Consider the following 23,640-nt stretch of genomic DNA (forward strand, 5'->3'; position numbering starts at 1 on the left):
GTGACCATGCAGTCCCAGAATCGAAAAAGAGCTCCAGCATGGACCGTACGGGAGGTACTGGATCTGATCGCTGTATGGGGAGATGAATCCGTGCTATCAGAACTCCGTTCCAAAAGACGGAATGCCAAAACATTTGAAAAAATCTCCAAGGCCATGAGGGACAGAGGCCACAACAGGGACTCAACACAGTGCCGCGTGAAATTTAAGGAGCTGAGACAAGCGTACCAGAAAGCCAAAGAATCAAACGGACGCTCCGGGACAGAGCCTCAGACATGCTGCTTCTACGCTGAGCTGCAGGCAATTCTAGGGGGGGCCGCCACCACTACCCCACCCCTGGCCGTGGACTCCGATGATGGGGTACTCTCAGTCGCCATGCCTGAGGATTTTGCGGATGGGGAAGATGAGGAGGAGGTGGTGGTTGAGGAGAGCACACAGCACACCGTTCTCCCCGACAGCCAGGATCTTTTTCTCACCCTGACTGAAATACCCTCCCAAGGTGGTATCCCAGACCATGAAGCGAGTCAGTAAACTGCACCAGAGACCCTTCAAACGTCCAAATGCACACTCTACCACCATTTTGCACCTGCTCAGCCTATAGTTGAACAGCTCCTTACTACTGTTCAGGGTGCCTGTGTATGGCTTCATGAGCCAGGGCATTAAGGGGTAGGCTGGGTCCCCAAGGATAACTATAGGCATTTCAACATCCCCAACAGTTATTTTCTGGTCTGGGAAGTAAATCACTTCCTGCAGCCATTTAAACAGACCAGAGTTCCTGAAGACGTGAGCGTCATGAACCTTCCCCGGCCATCCCACGTTGATGTTGGTGAAACGTCCCTTGTGATCCACCAGTGCTTGCAGCACCATTGAAAAGTACCCCTTGCGGTTTATGTACTGGCTGCCTTGGTGGTCCAGTCCCAAGATAGGGATATGGGTTCCGTCTATTGCCCCACCACAGTTAGGGAATCCCATTGCAGCAAAGCCATCTACTGTGACCTGCACATTTCCCAGAGTCACTACCTTTGATAGCAGCAGCTCAGTAATTGCGTTGGTTACTTGCATGACAGCAACCCCCACTGTAGATTTGCCCACTCCAAATTGATTCCTGACTGACTGGTAGCTGTCTGGCGTTGCAAGCTTCCAGAGAGCTATCTCCACTCGCTTGTGAACTGTGAGGGCTGCTCTCATCTTGGTAGGTATTCTTGCGGTTCAGGGCAGGGGAAAGCAAGTCACAAAGTTCCATGAAAGTGTCCTTACGCATGCGAAAGTTTCGGAGCCACTGGGAATCATCCCAGACCTGCAACACTATGCGATCCCACCAGTCTGTGCTTGTTTCCCGGGCTCAGAATTGGCATTCCACAGTATGAACCTGCCCCATTAACACCATGATGTCCACATTGCTGGGGCCCGCACTTTGAGAGAAGTCTGTGTCCATGTCCTCATCACTCTCGTCACCATGCTGCCGTCGCCTCCTCGCCTGGTTTTTCATCTTCTGGTTCTGCATAAACTGCACGATAATGCGCGAGGTGTTTACAATGCTCATAACTGCTGCGGTGAGCTGAACGGGCTCCATGCTTGCCGTGCTATGGCGTCTGCTCGGGCAATCCAGGGAAAAGGGCGCGAAATGATTGTCTGCCGTTGCTTTCACGGAGGAAGGGTTGACTGACAACATTTACCCATAACCACCCGCGACAAATTTTCGGCCCCATCAGTCATTGGGAGCTCAACCCAGAATTCCAATGAGCAGCGGGAACTGTGGGATAGCTACCCACAGTGCACCGCTCGGAATGTCAACGCTTGCCACAGTACTATGGACGCACACCGCCGAATTAATGTGCTTAGTGTGGACGCATGCACTCGACTTTATACAATCTGTTCCCAAAAATCGATTTCTGTAAAATCGGAGTAATTTTGTAGTGTAGACATACCCTAAGACAGGTCTATACCTGGTGCATGGTAGTGGTACAGTTGGGCTTGCTGACGCATTTGTGAGATCAAGCCAAGGCTGAGTCTATTCTCCACCAACACGCACAGGATAAGGATGTGGCGGCACCAGGGAGGCTGCTCTCCCACCCATGCAGATACCCACAGAGGTGGGAGAATGTTTTGGCAATATGTAAGTAACTCCATTGATTTCTGGAGCTACTCAGCTTGAGTAAGGGTGCCAGGAACAGGCCCTTTGAAAGGGAAAAAAAATAGCTGTGAAGTTATAAAAGAGGTGGAGTATTATACAAAAATAACTTTGTCCTTGTAATCTTAATCAAGTTCCTATTCACATTAGATCTGTTTCCTCCCACCAAATATTATATCCCTTTTGTATTTTTGTTACTCTATTTTATTACAAGATCCTGTGAACATTATCAGTGGCAGTACTACTTAAGGGGCACAGCCCAGTGACAGCAATAGATTTCTGACTGATAGTAAGCACTATACCTGGTTGTAATGGTATGCAGGATCAGATCCTTATGCACTATAGTATAATAACTTTGATCTTATATTAATTTTAGTTAATAAAAACAGACAAGGGAATACAATAAAAAATGTAATCTTTATTATTTTGGCGCATTAATAATGTTGTTTAGCATCAGTTAGGGTAATAGCATCTTCCTGCATGCAGTTCACTAATACAGTATAAGTCAATAGTTTTAATAAAAGAAGTCTATATGTAATTTTCCTGTGTAAGAAACATAAAATGTCCTGATGTGTTTGATTATACAATTTTGCTACTTAGTTTTTGTGAAAAAATATTGTGGACCCAGATTATATTAATAGTAGTTCTAATGCAGCATGAATCAAAAAGAATATATGTAAATAAACCCTGGAAAAGATAAAGGATTCTGTGAAGGAAAAAGGATATTTTAAAATTCTGATGCAGGCACTGCTAGAAATTCAAATAAAACTTTGCATCCTTTTCCAAAGCAAAAAATATAGCCTTTTGTAATCAAGCAAATTGTGCACTTCTTTTGCAGAAATTATCAAATTATTTCAAATGGAAATATTTTCAAATATAGTAAAAAAGCAGAAACCTACAACTACCCATTCTTGTCTTCATTTCTTATTTTCTGAAGTTCTTCCATGAAAAAGTGCTGTGGTCAGAAAGTAATAAAAATGGCTGTGACATCAACCTGAAGATAAAATTCATTTCTTATATTATGTACATAATGCTGAAAAATAAAATAAAATGGTTTTTTTACAATATTTATATTTGCTTATAAAATTCTAACCACATTTTCAACAGGTTTAGCAGTTTGCAACACATCTGTACAGTTTTGCTATACACCATATGTTTTCACTTAAGATTTAAAAATTTAAAACAAAAAAGCTCTTAAATTAGGTGCAAACTATTGCTTAATGATGTGAAGAAATGAGGTCTTGTTGAACAATTTGTTTCTCTTTACCTCTGATGTATGGCTTCCCATAATTAAGAATTCTGGACTGTTGAAAGAACAGCAGCATAAGCAGTATAAACATGCATTGATAGCATCCAAACTATCTATAATGGTAGAGAATACATACTTTTACCTGTTGAAAGCTTGCACACTACACTTATTGTGGTACATATTTGATGCAATAAATGTGCTCATGTCATTATTTGGTTGCTCAAACATGCACCACAGGGTAAAATTACTATTTACATAACAGAGGGCTTTTCATTAACATATACAATGTCAACCTTACTGAGAGCTGAAGATGGCCAAACAATACTGCAGGATAAAGCAGAACAATTTTATAAAGGGTTCGTTTTGGTCAATTCTGTTTTATAGGGCAGATTCTTTTAATATTTTTATACAGAAAACCATTTGACAAAGACATAAAACCTTGGACTCCAGACCTTACAATGAAGTTTGCACTTGCTGAGATTTAATGGTCTGTGTAAAAATAATCCATCTGTTCTGTTCTTGTGGATTATAGAGAACTTTACAGGCATATAAAGACTCGTCTGATGTGACACAACATGAATACATTAATTAAGCACCTCAGAATTTATTACTCCCTCCCAGAAACACAGAGTAGTTAAAAATCTGTTGTTCTCTGTGACTTAATGTTTTTTCATGCATGATCTATAAGTGCAGCATGCCTTCATGCAAATAATTTCTGTGTGTATATTAGAGAGTCATATTATAGAACACCTGGTCCTCATACCTGTAAAGTAATACTTAACCCCTTCCCCAACATAAACCCCATTTACAAAAATAGTTACATATAATAAACATATGATTAAAAAAAAAGATGAATCCACCAACACAGATTTTGTAAAAATATGACAAATGTGGCAGTTGAAATGCAAACAGTGGATACAGTTACTGTATTGTTTTATGCTAAACACACACAAATTTATTGGTTTTCACCCCTTTAACTGGTCCCTACAGTCTGAGTAGCCATTTTTTCTCTCCTCTTCAGCAGTGTCAGCTGGTAGTGAAAATAGTAACCTCCAGTCAAGGTTATTTCCCCATATTATAGTCACAGTTTACTGACAAGGGGTCACTGTCTTGTTATAGGCACTGACCTTATGTATACAGTATATTTTTAAAAACTGTCTGTTTGGCATAGACCTCCTACAGGAGTCCTGTGGACACAAACACATCACCTTCACAGGCTGTAAACAACTTTTCAGACAAACAGAATTGTTTCCTTGCATTTTATTTTTCCTTCTTTCTGACATCTTTGTCTTCCTTTTCATGTTTTTCTTTTACTAGCTTTGTTACACAATCATAGGAAGGTGGACAAACTGCTGTTGAGGTGGTCATGTCTGTTTTCTCTGTAAATGAATTTTCATTTAACTTGTCAATAAGAATTTCATCTTTGATACATTGACCAATCCCTCCTTGGATTTTATTTTTGTTGTATGCAAATGAAGCCTGTTTTACTGTTCGTTTTAAAAGGTAACGTCTGAAAGCATGCTGAATAATGACAGCAGATGCCTCCTCTTGTTTTCGTTTTAATGTGGTTGTAATTGGTTCATAGGAGGCTTTTGAGGGATTGGATGCCATAAACCGGTCTTCCATTTGTATTCGAAGTGCATCCATCTCTCCACTTTCCCCCAAAACACGCTTTGTAAAAGCAAACAAGATGTCAAGGCAGTGAATTCTGTCACCACTCACCATGGGCAGATCCATTGCAATAAGCTGAACTTTGTTTGGTTTTGGTAAATGAAGAGGAGGATCCAGTGCCGCTGCAAAATCAGACAGTTTTGCAAATTCCATGAACTGGGTGGCGTCTGGATCATATTTTTCCCAAACCTCATAGAACATCTCAAAGTCGTCCTCGCTCAAGGGCTCGGCACTTTCTTCTGTAGCAACACTGAAGTTCTCCAAAATAACAGCAATATACATGTTTACTACAACTAGAAATGAGATGATAATATAACTGACAAAAAAGAAAATCCCAACTGAAGGGTTACCACAGTCTCCTTTAACAGAGCTTCCTGGGTGAGGTTTATTAGGATCACAGTCTGGTGCTCCACTGTTCAGAATTGGTGCTAACAAACCATCCCAACCAGCTGACGTGGTAATCTGAAATAGGCAGATCATGCTGTTGCCAAAAGTTTCAAAGTTGAACATGTCATCAATCCCAGCTTCCCTCTTAACGTAGGCAAAGTTGGACATTCCAAATATAGCATAGATAAACATGACCAGGAAAAGCAGGAGACCAATGTTAAACAAAGCAGGAAGAGACATCATCAAAGCAAAAAGCAGAGTGCGGATCCCTTTAGCTCCCTTAATGAGACGTAAGATTCTACCTATTCTGGCGAGTCGGATAACTCTGAACAAGGTGGGGGACACAAAATATTTTTCGATCACCTTTGCTAGAAACATACCTGTAAAAACAAAACAGCTAGTAAGTAAGGGGAAAATATTTTACAGCAATTTAATCTTTCTGTACTACAGTATCAGAATGATGGAGGATTGCAAAGACTTCCAAATCATTCAGTCATGTTTTATATGATTACTAACGTTTCATATGTCAAGTAAATGTACTGTATAGGTTCTACTTTAATTTTTAATGTATCTTATGTAAAAGAGATCTGATAGTTCAAGAGTGGATAATGTGTAATTTCTGACACTGAGAATGGCAATAGAAGAAGTTCTTATCAATTCTCTCATACAAATTATTCCTAATATAGTCAGATACTATGGTGATGGCTGAATATAAGAATTTTGATGATTACTCTAGATAAAGTTACGGGAAATGAAAAGCTAAACAACTTAATTGTAAGCATTGTAATAGCAAAAGCCAAACATGAAGCACCTCAAGTAAATTTTCATCGTCCACTCATTTTAGCCTCTTTTTAATTTAACAAATAATTCTTACCTACTATGGAGAGAATGACAACCACAAAATCAAAAATGTTCCAGCCTATGGTGAAGTAGTAATAACGGAGTGAAATCAGTTTCAGAACACATTCTCCAGTGAAAAGGACAATAAACACCAGGTTAATCCGCTGTAAAATAATTTGCATCTCGTCACTCTGATCATCTGTTTCTACCATCATGGTGACCATGTTAAGGCAGATAAGAATCATGATGCCGATATCAAATACTTGTTTTGTCACAAAATCAAATACCATGCCTTGGAATTTGTTCTGGAGGGGGGAAAAAAGAACCATTCAATTCACACCTTACAATTATTATTCTATTCTATATTATACTGGAAGAAGGTAAGAAAATCTCTTAATAACACAGTGTATAGAACTTCAGTAAAAGGGCAGCCTTGTCAAATTAATAATACAAATATTAGAGCTTAATTCAGCTCCCTTGCATGTACATGTTGTGATAGTCTTGCCCAGCATCACACATCAAGTTTGAAGCAGAGCTGAAAGAGTTCAGCTCTGCTGGGTCCCAATTTACAACCTTAAACACCCTTTCACTTTCTGATACCCTCTCTCTCATTCACTGTCCGTTCTGTGCACTGAATGAGGCAGGGGTCATGTAGAAAGAATAGATTGTGATCATGTAATTAAAGACTGTACCTAATGCATATCCACAAGGGGAGGGGAATTAAGGTTGCATGATTCTGGCAGTTTTGATTCTGGCATGTCTTAATTTTTGAGTGGTTGACTTTGCAACCTTAGCATTCTTTCTAATATTAGAGTTCTTCCAAAAAATTATTGGACAAATTATTTAATGTTGGTAAAACTTCTTGTCCCCCCCCCAAAACTCTGGAAATTGCATGGGCCGTTTTTGCTGACATTTTCCAGAAAAAATCAGCCCTAGGTAAGGAGAAAGCATGAGAATTTTTAACCCAAATGATAAAAGTTTGGCAAAGTTATAAGCAATTGAAATTAGGGAATTACAATGGGAAGTGTTAGGTAACTTTAACTATAGGTGTTTCCACAAGCTCCACGTATTACATGTTAAAATATAATAGGATTTTCAAAGGATCCTAAAAGACTTAGACAACCAACTCCAACTGAATTTTGATAAGACTTGGGCATCTAAATCCCTCATGCTTCTTTGAAAATCCCAGCCTTAATATATACATGTTCTTTACTGCTGAGTAAACTGATAGATTTTTCTTCTTAGAACTGTTACAATGAAAGCAGACAGTATGGCAATGATTTATTATCATTATTGTTATTCACAGGAAAGGGGCATACAATAGAGTTCAGATTCCTGGATCTTTTCCTCTTTACATATTAAAAAAAGAAAAATATGGTAGCAGAGGGAAAAGGTACTTTCTTTCTTTAATGTGTTTAAATTTTTCACTTTTGGTTACCTTAGTGATAACTTGTACATGAGCTTTTTATAGATCAAATATCTAGTCTTTATACAAATGTGAGCTCTAAATAATCTGCTTACAAGCTAATATTTCTTCTTTTCTTTTAAATTGACCTTTTAGTCTGGACAGATTAAAGTAAATCATTCTTACCCCTGGCCTAGGTATAGGTTTTTGTGGTTTCTTGGATCCCAGCTTTTTCATTGCATTGTAGTATTTCTTCTGTTCTTCTGTCATAAAGATGTCTTGACCTCCAAAGTAAGGAAATGAAATCAAAACTGGTTACAACCATATTTACATGAATAATCTTTCAAAACTTTATTCACATTCAAAAGAGAAAAGGGATTACAAGGAAAATAAGTGTCACTTATAATCTTATATTTTATTGTGGAGACATTATAAATACATCCTCACTAGGAGATCAAAGGAGACATATTACTATCAGCTACTTTTTCATTGGCTCTCTGCAGAGTTAAATACTGACATGCATTAAAGGCATCAAGTAACAGAGTCTAATTAACTATTAAGCTCATGAGGTTTTAGTTTCAGGTTCCAGTGTATCAAGACAAGGCACTAACATCCTGTCAATATTAGGTAGGCTATCAAATTCAAGCACTTCCACACAAATGAATGAGTAAAACGCCCAACCTCTTTCAGGGTCAAGGTACATTGAACAAGAAGTTTAGCCACCTTTTGTGCACAAAGGGGTGAAGCAATGGCTGTGGGCATTTGTAATGTTGCTATCGGGCCCAGTCCTCACTCTTCTGTAACCCATTCTGATGTGGGCCTGATTTTCTCAAACAATAGGGATTTTTCTTTACAAGCAGTCATTCAATGTATATTATCTACTGCTTGCAATATTCTCATGCAGTTCTGGATATCTTTATTGTTTAATAAGGAAGGGAGAAAGGACAAGAGACAATTACTTACCACTATTTTTGTCAGTTTTACTCTTCCCTGCACCCTACTTCCCTCACCCTTCTTAAAACTAGACTTCCTTGTTTCCTCATAGATTGTACAATAATGCTTACAGATCTGGATGTTCCTACTGTAGGATGAAGGAAGAGAAGGACTCTGACACAAGCAATTATAGGTAAAGAGAGGAGACTCGCCAGAAACTGTAGTTCTTTGAGGAATACCTCTGCATATCCACAGTCATGAGATTCAAAGTACCTGCACCATGGTGATCCAGAACCTTCTGAAAAACTTTGCCACTGCATCCCCAGTGTTCATGGCCCAAAGTTATGTAAGAGAGGTGTGACCCTCAATCACATCTGCTCACAGTCCAAGATGGATAGGAAACTGAGGAAGAGGGGAAGTTGAGTAGGGAGTTTGAATATTCAGAGACGTCCCTCAAAGAACTACAGCTACTGGTAAGTAATCCCTCTTTCTTCTTCAGGGAACCTGTGCATAATTCCACTCGCTGGTGGCTGGTAAGCTCAGTGTAGCTGAGATGACTGATGGGCTGAGGAATTCTCAAATAAAAAAGATGGTAAAGCAGCTCTGTGAAACCTGGCATCAAACTGTGAAGCTAAATCTAGTACTATAGTAATGTTGAGTGAATATATGTATTGAGTTCCAGCTGGCCACCTTTCAGATCTCCACTTCTGCCTGTTTCAGAGCAAGGGACTTGAATATACGTCTACCACACCCTCCAATGAGCGCCATAGGCACCATGCTATAGGCTATTTTGGCATGGGCCTCTCTCAATCTCTCCTGTTGGAGCTGTTCCATTTGTATAAATAATTAAATAACACTGGGCAAGAGAGAGTGAGAAATAGATTCTATAGCCTGGTGATTAGGGCACTCATCTGGGATGTGGGAGATGCAGAGACATGAAGCGTGTCTCCCAAACACAGAACCTTTGCCTCACAGATCTGTTTTTTGGGTGCCTGTTAGTGTTTGCACGCACTGCCACAGTCCCCCTCTAGCAGGAGAGAATGGTGTTGCACAGGACTTCACGTCTAACACCCCGTGTTGACCACTTCCTTGGCTCTATGCTGGCCTGTCTCTGTCTGGGTCTTCCATGGCCCAGCTTTTCAGCCAGATCACCTTCTAAGTTCAGTCGCTTATGGGTAACAAAAGTCCAACTGTAAATCCAAATAAATATCCAAACCAATTTCTTCTGCCCCTCTTGGGCTACACTGAAGTTTTGTGCTCTTTGTCCTTACTCCTGGGCCCTGCTGAGTTCCTCTATGCTATTTCCTCCCAGCAGGTTTCCCACTGCCTCCCCTCCATAAGGACTCTGTGCTCTTCCCTCAGAGATCTCCATGCTTCTTACAGGCCCTATCACAGGAACCTGTTCTACTCCCTGTGGTTTTCTCCATCCTGCCTTCAGCAGGTCTCCTCTTCCCTGGGTCTCCTTCCTCATGACTGAGTTCTCTTCCCTATATAGTTTTCCCTGATGGGTAGGCCTTTTGTCTGATGTCCATTGAAGGGGAAGAAATGGTCTTCGGGGACATACAAATCCCAAAATGGGAGGCGGAATTAGCAGTAGGAAGGAATCAGGGTAACTGAATGAACCAAGTCTGCCTCTTCTGAGATTTCTTGGAAGAGGAGAAGACATCTGGGAAAGGAGCCCAAGGAAACAACATTGGTAAGGCAAAGACTATATCAGCAGGAGATGCTGATGGTGTCTTTGGCACCAGAGAGGAGAGGTTGAAGTTGGATCCAGAGGAGTCAATGCCCAATTGGTGCTCTTCCAAGATAAGTACTACTACTGCTTTTTTCTATGGTGCTTTCCCCTTAATGCTGGGGGATCTTTTTCAGCACACTTGCTCTTCTTCCTATGTTTCCAGGGAGCTAGAGAGAAAAAAATTGGCATCCGACATGAAATCAAAAATTCAGTTCTGTTCAGTGAAGGCATTTCTTATGGCACTCCTGAAATGTCAACAGCACCCAGGATGTAGATAACATCAAGGTATCAGCACCAGAATTTTCCAGTGTCTTTCAGATATCGGTACTGGAGTGAAAACTATTTTCTGACTTAGGTAACAAAATACTGGCACTGGGACCCCAAGGTCTTTGAGGGCCTTGAAAAAGATGAGTCCTTCAATTGTGATTGTTCAGACCTGGAAGAGACTGACTGGAGCTGAAGATTGTGGTTTTAATGCTGACAGCACTGAAGTGGGCCTTTTTTAACTCCTATGTCCTGTCTGGCTTCTATTTAGACATTGTAGTGGAGTCCTTATTAGGCAGAGTCAAGATTGGCTTCAGGAGGCTAGTGGTGGAGAGATTGGGAGTTGAAGACAGCCATTGTGGGCCATTCATGGTGTGCCAGCCAGAATCCACTGCTCTCTCTGACAGCCTTACTCAAAGGGCTTGAGGAATAAAAACCTATCAGACTTTACATCTCTTGGGAGATGAGTTTCCTCCAGACAAAAGAAGTAGCATGTGCGTGCATCGTATTTCAGGAATATCCCTGAACTGCAGGCACACCTCTTGAAACTCTTCTTCAGGTCTGCCATTGTCAGCACTGACCCAAGCAAAGTGAGAGAATGCACTGAGGTAAAATGTAATATTAGATTTTTAACTGAAAAGGGAATGATTTGGTAATATATATATATTTAGCTAGCTAAGACTAACAGATACTAAGGGCTTATCTACACAAACAGTTATTGCGCAGTAAGCTGAAGTGTAAATCTACAGCACACTAGCATGCCATGCAATTAGGGTCCAGGTGGACCCTGCTACCATGCATTAAAAGTTCCCTACTGTACTCCAGTGCACACTAGGGAACTGTCAGTATGTGGTAGGAGGGTCCACATGGACATTTAGTGCACAGCACGCTTGTGTGCTGTAAATTCACACCCCAGCTTCCCGCACACTAAATGTTCACATAGACAAAACTATAAGAAGGGGTTTTAAAAAAGAACATCCAACAGTCAGGCAGATCTGGCACAACAGTCAGATTCCTCACATCCATAACAGACCAGAGTCAGAAAGGAATTGAGGCAGGTGCAGCTCACACCTTCCTAATAACGGTCTAAGACACCAAAGGCAAGATTCACAGAGGCACTTAGGTGGGATGATGCTGAGTGTTGCCACGCATAACTTTTAGGTGTCTAGAAAATCACTGGAATTCACAAAGCCTGAGTTCAGCACCTAGGTTCTCTGCACAACGAATGGGGAGAGAGAGGCACCTCAGAATGGGATTCACAAAAAGGCAGCATTGTTGGGCGGTTCCTCACCTAAAATAGCCAGTGGGAGATGCCAAGCTGAGGGGGCTTGTGCTAAGCCCTGCCTCTCTCTTGGAGATAGGTGCCTAAAATTGGGCTACAGGGAGGTACCTCCCTCTGCTTGGGATTCTCAGCTGCAAACCCTCTCTTTGTGTTAGGCACCTATGCCATTTGAGCAAGAAGCTGGGAGAGGAGAATTTCCCTCATAACTTTTAGTGTAGTGGTTAGGGTACTCAGCTGGGATGTGGGAGACCCCCAGTTCAAGTCCCCCTCCACTTGATGGGGAGAAGGGATTTGAACTGGGATTCTGATGTGTGGGGCTCCCACAGTCTGTCCCTTTCAACCTGTTATACTTTGGATAAATAATTAAAGAATCATTGGGCCAGAGAGAGAGCAAGAGAGCATGAGAATGACGCTGTAGCCTGGTGGTTAGAGCACTCACCACGGAAGCAGAAGAGCTAGGATCCACTCCATCTGCGCCAAACAACTTTTAAAGATTATTTATCCACAGTGGGATAGCTTGAAAAGGAGAGAATGAAGGAGCCCCACATCAGAGTATCCCAAAGCCCAGTGGCCTATGGCAGATCACAGTTCAAATCTCTTCTGCTGATCCCATATGTGGTGGGGCGGGGGAAGACTTGAACTGGGGGTCTGACATATCCCAGGTGACTAACAACCACTGGGCTAAAAGTTATAAGAGCAGTCCTCCCTCTCTCCCCCTCCCCCATCATTTTGTGTAAGCCCACCTATAGGGGCCTGATCCGGTAGGTGAGCTCTGAACACATTTACTGGATTGATCCCTGCAGGCAAGTTCGGTGCAGGAATGCCTATCATCTCCTGGTTCATGCATTGTTCTGTGGCTTAGGCATCCAGACACCTGGCATGGGGCTGCAGTACGCAACAACATAGGGGGCCTAGAGAACTTTTACTGCAAAAATCCAAGCAAGTTTAGGTGCCTACAAGTTTGGCAGCAGCTGAGCAGGTTTTGTGAATCCCAGTGGGACCTGGTGCTGGGATTTATGCACTAAAGTGGCAGTTAGGTGCCTATGTCATTCTGTGAATCTATCCCCAAGTGTTCAGTGCTGTCATGGCTTTATAGAAGGTTCAGGATCACTGAGGCATTAGTGGAAGTATGCAGAGAGGCCACAAAGAAGTAATGTACTGTGTTTTGCTCAAAATAGCCCAAAAGATTATCTTTGCACTTTTATAATAATCACCTTCAGATTGAGAAGGGCCAGAATTTTCAGCCAAAAAGGAAAAATAAAAAAAACCCAGAGAAAATAATAAGTGCTTGCATAGAGTGGCCTAGAATCAATGGTGCAACCACATAAAGAGTTTGTAGGAAGTGGCCAGGAGTGAGAATGTATGAGTCCTCCACTTACATTGAAAGGAATATCCACAGGACACTAAATAACTTGGGGATGGGGGGAAGGGAAAGGATGTGTTCCACTCATCACCCGGACTACTATGAAGCTATAGCATATTGTATCTTGTACTGTATCTTTTATATAATAATGCTTTTCAATTGTTTCAATCAGAATAAATGCTTGGGACAATCATTACACATTTTTTATGCTTCAAAAAAGCAATGTCTTATATTGTCTTTAGGACAGAGAGGAGACACTTTAATACTTATCTTCTTTTTTTGCTGGTTGAAGTTATCAATGATAACACCAATAAACAAATTCAGGGTGAAAAACGATCCAAAAATGATAAAGATGACAAAATAGAGATACATGTATAGGTTGTCTTCATATTTAGGTTGATCCCGTACCTACAAAACAAGTTTTGCAACAAACAAACAAACAAAAAAAATCAGCACTAATATTCCATGTCAACAATTCATTGAAAAATCAGCAACTCACAACATAAAGATCCAAAATACTTCTGTCCTGGGATAGTACCTTAGCACTCTTACTATTTAATATATTTTTGCCCTGCACCTATTGAAATCAATGGGAGTTTTGCTATCAGTTTACAATAATTCATACTTAGCAGAATTTTTGCCATGCTCACTCACTCATTTTTGTTAAACTTAGAACTCAGAGTCTATACAAGGAAAAGAAGACTTTAGAACATATATTGTACTTACAGCTCTTGAATCAACAGCTGCATACATAATATCCATCCATCCTTTAAATGTAGCCTGTAAATGAGACACATGTTTGATATCTGTGTAAAAATATGGGTTCATGAAAATAGCTAGAGTCCAACATTTTATATAACTGTTTTCATCAACTGAATACAGTACCAGGAATTTTTATATCACATTTAAATCATTGGTCTAATATAAGATTTATAGTTCAAGTTAATCTCTTGGCTTTCTTTAGAACTGCTTATCAAATACACTACTTATCAAATACACCACCATTATATCTGTATATGAGCAGTGGTATAGTAAGCAATTAGTATAACCATGAAATCATACATTTATAATTCCTAATCATCTACTGCAAATTATAGTGTATGGTATCCATTTTAATGGAATAAATGCTCAGCAAATTCAGATGAGCAGATATAATGGCTACATACAACTGAGAAATACTAAGAAATAGCCTTCTTCTGTGACTTGGTTGCCACCAGCAAGGACCAATGAATAGTCCCTCATTATCATGTCAGTCAGGAAAGTGGCAACCAGTAGGAACCAAGCATGTTTAAGCCCTCCAACAAGGAAAGTCTTTCCCTAACTCTCATTCCCAGTTTGATTCCTGCTTTGTCAGTGGACAAAATTGTTCTCTCTGGTTTAGTGATTTTGTTTTTACTATAGTTATATTTTAGCATATATTAAAACATGTTAGGTCTCTCATATATGTTCTTTATTGGGAAGCTACTGGAGGAAGAGAATATTGAACAGAAGATATGCACTATATGTGGCAAAGACTAAAGATGCACCATCTGTGGTAGCATTCTACGGACTTCTACAGCCGCTTCCTTCTGAGCATAAACCCTAACAGAGAGATGACGACAGTAAGAGGAAGGACATCTCCAAGTAAGAATCAACATACTGAGATTTAATCCAAACACGCCTAGAGAGAAATGGCGGATTCAAGTAGTTCTGTAGTCTTTTTATGCCACCCATCATCATCTGCCGAAAAAAAAATGCAGGCACAGATCCCAGCCCAGAATAGGGAACCCCCTCTTTCATGATTATTGCTACCTCATTAGTTTCTTGACACCTAGTTAGTAGTGGGGTTATTGGAAAAACAAACTCTGCCCATGGAGCATATAAAGTGCAATACAGTTAGCAGCATCAGGAAATAGACCAATCAAAAGTGACTAAAGTACTGAAGAGACAAAGTGGGACCATTCATGATTAAAACAAAAAACAGTCCTGAAGCAGCATAGTTTTTAGACATGTAGGGTTGCCCTCAGGTGTATGTCTGGGAGGAGCAAGTTTTATACCTTAGGGCCCACCACAGTAAAGATTAGATCATGCTGACAATTTATGGCATGATTGTAAACAGGGCCGGCTCTAGGCACCAGCAAACCAAGCACATGCTTGGGGTGGCAGAATTCCAGGGGTGGCATTCCGGGTTGTTGTGTTTTTTGTTTTGTTTTTTTGCTTCGGCAGTTATGCTCTCAGAGGTGGGGTTTTTTTTTGTTTTTTGTTTTGCTTTTTTTGTGTGCCTGGGGCGGCAAAAAACCTAGAGCCGGCCCTGATGGTAAAACCCCTAAAAGATCGTGTTAGAGTGCAGGTACCCATGAACATGACTGAAGTCTCAGAAATGGCCAGAGATTTTGAAGCCAACATAACCATTTGAAAATCAGATCTGCCATCTTACACACTGGTGGAAAAATGCAGTGTGTCCATAATATGATCCCATCTGCTCCATCTGTTAAGCAGGCATACCTTTGAATTATGTACATGCTGGAAGTGGTGGAGGAGCCCTTCTGGACGGTGTGTTTTATTTTCTCTGATCCAAACACACACCACCTGAATCCTCATAAATGGTCTCCCAGACAGACTGGAATTATTTTTAATTATGTATGCATTTATATTATAATGAATATATTCATATTAACATAGATTAACCCCCAATAAATAGATACAAAGAAAAAGAAAAAATGCAGATCTCCAACCACATCTGAGACAAGGGGAAAGAACTGAGGAATTCTCAAAGCCCATATAGTTAATTATTATTACATAAAAGAGCAACTTAAAAAAGAGAGGATGTGTAGAAGCTTCAAGGGGTGAGGATGGAGAAGCACTAACTATTAAATGCTACTTAATTGTAGTATCTTTAAAAAGAGCTGAAATAGAATCTGTATTCACTACACTAACACAATTTCACAAAGTCATATATAGAACGTTACTGCTCCCAACAAGTGAAGAAAAAAACCCAGAAAAACAAATCAGAATTCCCAAGTAAAAAAATTAGGGAGAATGGGTTATGAACTGATACCTCGCTGGAATCCAATATGCTCCCTCACTGTAGTGGTTGGTTTCCTTTTGAATCCCTCAAGTGAGTCATCAGGAAACAATGAATACAATCATCATCGTAAAAAAATATTTATGTTAATTGATACTATGGGGTGAACAAACCCCCTTCCATCATTTCCCAAACTGGAAAGTTCACTTAAGTTACAGAAATATTTTTCTTCAAGTCTGTGTTGCTCTGGAATAGTAGAATACATGTAGAGGAAATTCAGCACTAAGGTGCTGAAGTTAGTAAATGGATACAGCTCCTACTGAGGTCGATGCCAGCTTATGTTAGACTTGAATTTGGCCTATAACGTTTTCCTCAAGAGAAGTAAAGCTTTACTTACATATTTCCAAAATTACTGTCTTTATCCCTACTGAATAAAATCAGAGTACAGGACTCCAGAAATTTGTCTCAGTTACACTGATGTAACTTGGCGTAGCTCCAATGATTTCTCATTCACACTGATTTAAATCTGGAATAACTCCACTGATTTGAAAGTGGTTACTTTAGATTACACGAGTGTAGCTGAGATCAGAATCTGACCCAAACCATTCTGGCCAAAGAACCCAGATAAGCCTAAGTATAAATTTGAATGGAATTTAAAAAACCCTCAAAAACAAACAAAAACAAAAACCAAACCCAACTTACTATCAGCAAGAGTGGATCAAATTTTTAGTGAAAACTGTAAGATCGCACAGGTGTTATGCCACTCTATTCCTTTACTAAAGCCAAGCAACCTGAGATGATTTTTAGGAACATTTTCAAGTGTCTATTTTTGGGCAGAACAATATATTGCTTTTAATTAATATCCTGTTGGTGCTTTATAGCTGTCCACATCTGCCTGGTAGAACTGCATTTTATCATCCACACTTTTTACCCCACATTTCAAAATTTCTGTTTTCTCCTCCTTTTTATCTACCTTGAAGCAAAAGAATCAATTCAGTATTTACCCTAATGGCTTGCAAAATTTTGACCAGAGAAGTGTCTCTTACCCCCAGGAGATTTACTTACCAGAGGAAATCCAAAATACTAGATTTCAGGTTTATACTTGTTACAAGAGAGTCATGCCACAAAGGAGATACCAGCAGATGCCCTTTATTTTCTCCCAACACCTCCCTCTCCTTCTCCACTTAGAGCTGCATGAGAATTGGGAAGAAGGAGTTTCTCCAGCTTCGTCACTTCTCTTCAGGGATATAGAAAATCTTCACACAAGTTTAGACATCCTTCCCCCTCCCCCCACAAATCTCCTCTAAAAAACAAGTCGTCCGCAGATTCACACAGACCAAAACCAGTTGTATTGGACCATAAAATGGAAAGTTTTGAACTAGTGGCATCTTCAGAGCCTACATAGAATGAACATTGAAATGTCACGTAAAAAGATACAAATCCAAACTACAAATGTATTCTGGAAATTGTTCTTAGTCTCTGATCACCAAAGTCTTAACTGATATTTTCCAGGATTCTGTAAAACTGTTGGCACATATCATGAACCCATGCATTTTAGCCAGAAAAACTTTATGGCTGTGCACTTGTACTAGGAAATTTCTCTTCTAAGGTTCTGATTTCTGTAGAGATAAACTAGACTGAAAGAATTCTTCATAAAACTCACCCAAGAGAGATCCACAGATATTTTTATCAGCTCAGAAAAATCGACTGTGATACAGAGGCAGTCTAAATTCAGAATTTACAGGGTTTTTTTTCAGAAACTAGACCAGATCTTCTGGGTGTGCCACCTGTCTAGTGACTCAGACGAAGGATCTTTATAAAACTTCTATTTACTTTTCAGCATGACTCTCATAAGAGAAATAATATTTATATTCAGAGAACATTAGAGATTAATCATGGATGAGAGGGCTAGGTCCTGATTTCGGAAAAAAAGTTTTTTTTTTTATAGAAATCCTGTTCCTTCTTCCTTTAGCATTGTAATCTCCTCTATCCACGCCTTCTCCATGATAAAAAGGAACTGTTTCTAGAATCTCCTGCTCCAAACAGAAACCAGAAGAGATCTAAGGAAACAGGAATTTATTCCAGATTATCTACTGTCCAGAAAGGCTACAAGAACCTACAATATTTCTCTCCCAGAAAGATGTGACTCAGCTGGTTAAAAAAAATGGGTAATGCTAACAAAAAGATAGTTTGAAAAACAAAGCCCTTCTAATGCTACTGCCCTTCTGCAAAAGGCACCTTTGTTGCATAATACAGGGCATGTCTACACTGCAATTAAAAACCCACGACTGGCCCGTGCCATCTGACTTGGGTTCACAGGCCTTGGGCTAAGGGGCTGTTTAATCATGTTGTAGATATTCGGGCTCAGGCTGTAGCCCGAGCTCTGGAACCCTCACAGGTCCTAGAGTCTGGGCTCCAGCCCGAGCCTCTATATCACAGTTAAACAACCCCTCAGCCCAAGCCCTTTAGCCCGAGTCAGCTGGCATGAGTCAGATATGGGTTTTTAATTGCAGTGTACAGTTGATATGCCCCCATTAATGCTTATCACTTATCGCTAAGTTTGTCAGAAAAAGCAATGGTATTGCCCCCCATGTGGAAATTTCCACACTACTCAATAAAGCTTTTCCTTAGTTTCCTAGCAGCCTGAGCCAAAGCCCATTCATGTCAATGGAAAGCCTCACAATAACTTCAATCAGCTTTGGCTCAGACCATTAGGGAGCCGGGGAAAGAACTCTTTTGACTCCTGTTGACTTCAGTGGGCTTCTGGTTCAGGAGTTAAGAATGCAGATAGTGGCTCTCCACAGAGCAGAGTGCAGATAGTGGCCCAAAGAGGAAGCACAGCAAGAATATCCATTGACAATCACACTTTTGTATCTAGATTCCTCAGGATTAATGTTTTATCTTAAGCCATTAGCCAAATGCACAATTTCTCCCAAAAGCATTATCTATATTCATATAGATATATAAGCATAATTATGGTACTCAGCCAATCAATTCCTAGTATCTGTTCCTTTCAATTACCCGTTTTGTTGCTACATATTCAGTAGGAAGGGTAGATACACAAAAGTTCTGATATTTCCATCTTTTCTTCATCAAAGATCAAAGTAGTCTTAAGGCTCTGCCCTAGATTCTTGTCTAACATGGTATCTCTTTTCCATATCAATTAGAAGATGGCTTTTTTAATTTCTGCCCTGATCAACAAAGCTATGTACAGAGCCCTGAAAAGCTACGTCTCTGAGTCATGTTCTTCACTGTGTTCTTTAAGCCACATAATAAAAGGTTCTAAAGTAGTAATTTTCAAATTTACAAAAGGGATTTACAAGCACAAGTTCCACTGAAAGCCAATTAGACTTTTGCTCTGAAATCCTATAGGCACCTTTGAAAATTTCCCCTTATTGTGTTTTTATTGTTCCATGATTGCAAAATGGATATTATCACTTTATCGCACACATCTTCAAAGATGTAGAGCTCCCTGTCCATTTTGTGGGCAGCCAGAAGAGACTCTTTGGTCAAGGAAATGAATAAACACAAATGTGCGCGCTCTCTCAACACTTTCTACAAGCTCTATATCAGAATGGAAAAAAGAAGTGGTGGCATTGCCCAAGTTCCATCCACAAACCAAGTTCCACACAGCAAGGTTTGCCTCTTTGAGATAACAGAATGAGACACTACTCTCAGTATATTGTGCAGATGTTCAAAATACGACCATGCATCTTCTGCTGGATCCTTGGGCCTGGCTCTCCCTCACGGAGGTACCGGTACACCCATAGGCAGGACTGGATTAAGGCACAGGCAAAATAGGCTCACACCTATTACCCAAGCTCCCAGAGTCATGCAATGGATTTAGAAATCTAAGTTTTCATTTAAAAAAAATGTTTCTAGCCCTCATGGTGACTCACAGACTTTAAGGTCAGAAGGGATTATCGTGATCATCTAGTCTGACCTCCTGCACATTGCAGGTCACAGAACCTCACCCACCCACTCCTGTAATAGACCTCTAACCTCTGGCTGAGTTACTGAAATCCTCAAATCATGATTTAAAGACTTCAAGTTACAGAGAATCCACCATTTACACTAGCTTAAACTTGCAAGTGACCATGCTGCAGAGGAAGGCGAAAAAACCCCAGCCAATCTGACCCAGGGGAAAATTCCTTCCCAACCCCAAATATGGTGATCATTTAGATCCTGAGCATGTGGGCAAGACCCATCAGGCAGATATCTGGGAAAGAATTCTCTGTAGTAACTGAGACCCCCTCTCCATCTAGTGGTTGAAAAGAATAGCTTGAAAATGAGAACCAAGTATAAATGTTGCAGTGATGCCTTCCTGAGTCTGCAGACAGCCTCCGGCAGAGGAGAGAACAGCAGCCACTAAAGACAGAAAGGAATACACCTGGTCCTACCTCCATCCCTGAACAGACCAGGCTCCCACTGTCTGGAGAGGCCCTGGACTAGTTGGGGACGGCTTGGAGGATGCCTTGCTGAGCTCTGCTGGAATGGCTTCCCTTTGGTGGGGCTCATTTCCCACCCTGGACTCCCTTCCTCCACTCTGGCCTATTGGCTCCACAGGGCAGATTGAGAGAAAAAAGTGTTGTAATTCTTTCAAGTACAAACCACTTGTGTTACCAAATCAAATTATATTCACAGTGGATTGTGCACATTTTCATAACATGCTTGTCACTCTTCCATGCGGCGATCAGTAGTGAAATGCTTAACAATGTTGATATTTAAATTATTGTAATTGCGCATTTGAGACACCACCCTACTAAGATGAATGAGGTAGTTCACAATTGTCTGAAATTGTTTTGTCAGTTTATGCTCGGATCATGTTTTCATGATTTTCTTCACAAACATAAAGGCTCTGGGCTCACTTTTTTTTTTTTTTTTAAATAAAAGCTCAGACTCTGGAAAACTAGGTGACAGCTTTTTTAAAAAAAGAGTATGAAGTTGCCAGCTTGATGTGATTCTGTCAAATTAAAGCCCTGAACTGTAGACTCATTTTCTTGGCTTTAGCCAAGAATTAGGCTGCTGGATCATTTGAGGCATAGGATATTTCTTCACTGCCGAAAAAGGCAAATTTTTTTTTTACAACAAGATAGCTAACATACATTAATTATCTTATTGTAAAAACACCTTTTTGGCAGTGAAAACACAGCCATAGAGTGCCATAGCCCTCCTCATGCATTAGGGATACTCCCCTGGATTCTAATTTTGTTAAGAAAACTCCACAAATTAGTTGGTGTGGGGACTCAAGGGGACAGATTTTATAGATTAGGCTATCTAATGGCCTTCCTTCTGCTTCACTGTGTACTGAGGAATTGCTTCTCAGATCACACCAGTCTGCACTGGTGGCAGCTGAATCACTGAAAAGGGAATTTCTTATTTGAGAATTCTTTTCTGTGACTTAGTTACACCAATGCAGACTCCTGCCCTTTAGTAACAATAACATTAAGAGTACCCATGTGGTGTAATACCATTCCAAGTTACAACTCTGAAAATTCTCAAACCAGTAATGAGAAAGAGGGAGGGAGGAAGGGAGAAGGAATCATCCTGCTGGAAAGCATGGAAATCCTTGGTTCCTACTAATTATCATCTGCCTATATGATACGACAGAGAAATATTAGCCATCGATGCACTGGTATTACTGAGTCACAGACAAAAATTACCAGGTAAGAATTGCTCTTTTAGTGACAAAAAATGGGGAAAAATTGCTTTTTACTATTACATATAAGCAATAAGAGGTATATGAAGAGTAATCACTTACTACTTGAAGTAAAGAAAGATACCCAAATCCTACATTATCAAAGTTTACTTTCACGTTTTTCCATCGGGCAGTTTCATTGTTTTTTATGAGTTCCTCGCACTGACTAAAATTGTTGATTCTGTCGACTTCAAACCTTTCATCAGATGTGGTGTTAACACAGTAGTAGAACTTCCCAGCAAACAGATTTACTCCCATGATGCTGAAAATTAGCCAGAATATGAGACAAACGAGAAGCACGTTCATGATGGATGGAATTGCTCCTAAAAGGGCATTCACAACCACCTAGTACACAAATACAGAGGGGAAAAGAAAAGAGTGTAAGAGTACTTACGACAGTAAAATAATTACATTGTTTTACCAATGCTTAATCAATCTAAATTTTTTATTAAAAAGCTAATACTAAAAATGTTAATGCAATATGTTAATGACAACAGTGTTACTCTATTCTTTTAAATATTTAAAGTTACCCAGAAGAACAAAAAAAAATTGAGAAAAACTAAAATATCTAAATGAAGAACAAAATAGAAACCTGGTGGTAGTAAGATGAAGTCTTACATTGATGTGCTCTATAAAAAAAGAGAGATAAATGTTAAATATAAATACAGAAAATTAAAATAATCTAAAGATGCAATAAATTATAGTGTGGGCAAACTTAAAAATGATTGGTGGCATGTAGATTTGTTAAATATGCCTGTGAAATTAAAACTGAAAACACAATGCCCAAAATTTAAAAACCAAGAACTACATAAAAAGGATTAATCAAGATTTATATAATATCTTTATTGCCTTATAGATCCATGCATTATTATTACAAAGATTAATTTCTTTGCATAGATAAGCAAGACAGTTTTGCAATATGTGTTTATTTGAATCAACATAGTTTATTTCAAGCTCCAGTCTTGTTTCATTTATTGAGTTTAATTCAGTAAACTTATTTTAAATGAAACAATTTTTAAAAATCAGTGAATGAACAATTCCAAAATCTACAGAGGGAATTTGATAAAAGAAGAGATCAAAACAGCAAATGCAAAAGAGCACAGAGCTCTTTGAATAGACTAAACAGGGATTAAATTGACTATTAAAATACCTTTAAAAAAGTATCTTCCAAAATAATGCAGGGTTTTAGTTATCAATGAAAAGCTAGATTTCTATCCTGCAAAGCAGTTGCTGGATGGGGGGAAGGAGGGACTTCCTTTGGGAGGAATACATTTGATTTACCACATGAAGTATTATTAATTGCTTACAGTAGGTCTTGTATATTGTAGCAATCCTTAACAAATCATCCAGCAAGTTATCATCCAGAAAATTTGTCCTAGGCTTTGTCTACATGACAAAGTTTTACCAGCATAGCTATTTTGATTAGGAGTGTGAAAAAAAATCATACCCCCTAGATGACAAAGCTATGCCAGCAAAAGCCCTGCTGTAGATGCAGTTATACCAGCAAAAGAGTACTTTGGCAGGATAGCTAATGTTGTTCAGGGAGATGGTTTAACTGTACCAGCAAAGGAACTCCTTTGTCAGTATAAGCTGTGTCTCCACTAGGGGACTTTGCCAGCATAACTATACCGGTATAGCTATGCGGGCAAAGCATTAGTGGTGTACACACACCCCTAATCAC

At 39.8% G+C, this 23,640-nt stretch overlaps 1 protein-coding gene across 14 annotated transcripts in view; it reads right to left on the bottom strand.

Annotated features, from left to right (window-relative positions):
• Positions 1 to 4,637: 4,637 nt before the first annotated feature.
• The window catches only part of LOC135885551 (sodium channel protein type 1 subunit alpha), a 111,635-nt gene continuing 92,632 nt past the window's right edge, over positions 4,638 to 23,640 (bottom strand). For all 14 annotated transcript variants that reach the window (XM_065413343.1, XM_065413349.1, XM_065413347.1 and 11 more), the window contains 6 exons: positions 22,023 to 22,304; positions 13,984 to 14,037; positions 13,528 to 13,665; positions 7,867 to 7,971; positions 6,310 to 6,580; positions 4,638 to 5,815 (listed from right to left, as the gene is read on the bottom strand). In XM_065413343.1, coding sequence (XP_065269415.1) covers positions 4,638 to 5,815; positions 6,310 to 6,580; positions 7,867 to 7,971; positions 13,528 to 13,665; positions 13,984 to 14,037; positions 22,023 to 22,304 — 2,028 coding nt within the window. The remainder of the gene's footprint in view (positions 5,816 to 6,309; positions 6,581 to 7,866; positions 7,972 to 13,527; positions 13,666 to 13,983; positions 14,038 to 22,022; positions 22,305 to 23,640) is intronic.

The sequence above is a fragment of the Emys orbicularis genome, chromosome 11, assembly GCF_028017835.1.
Source record: "Emys orbicularis isolate rEmyOrb1 chromosome 11, rEmyOrb1.hap1, whole genome shotgun sequence".
Taxonomy (NCBI): Eukaryota; Metazoa; Chordata; order Testudines; family Emydidae; genus Emys; species Emys orbicularis.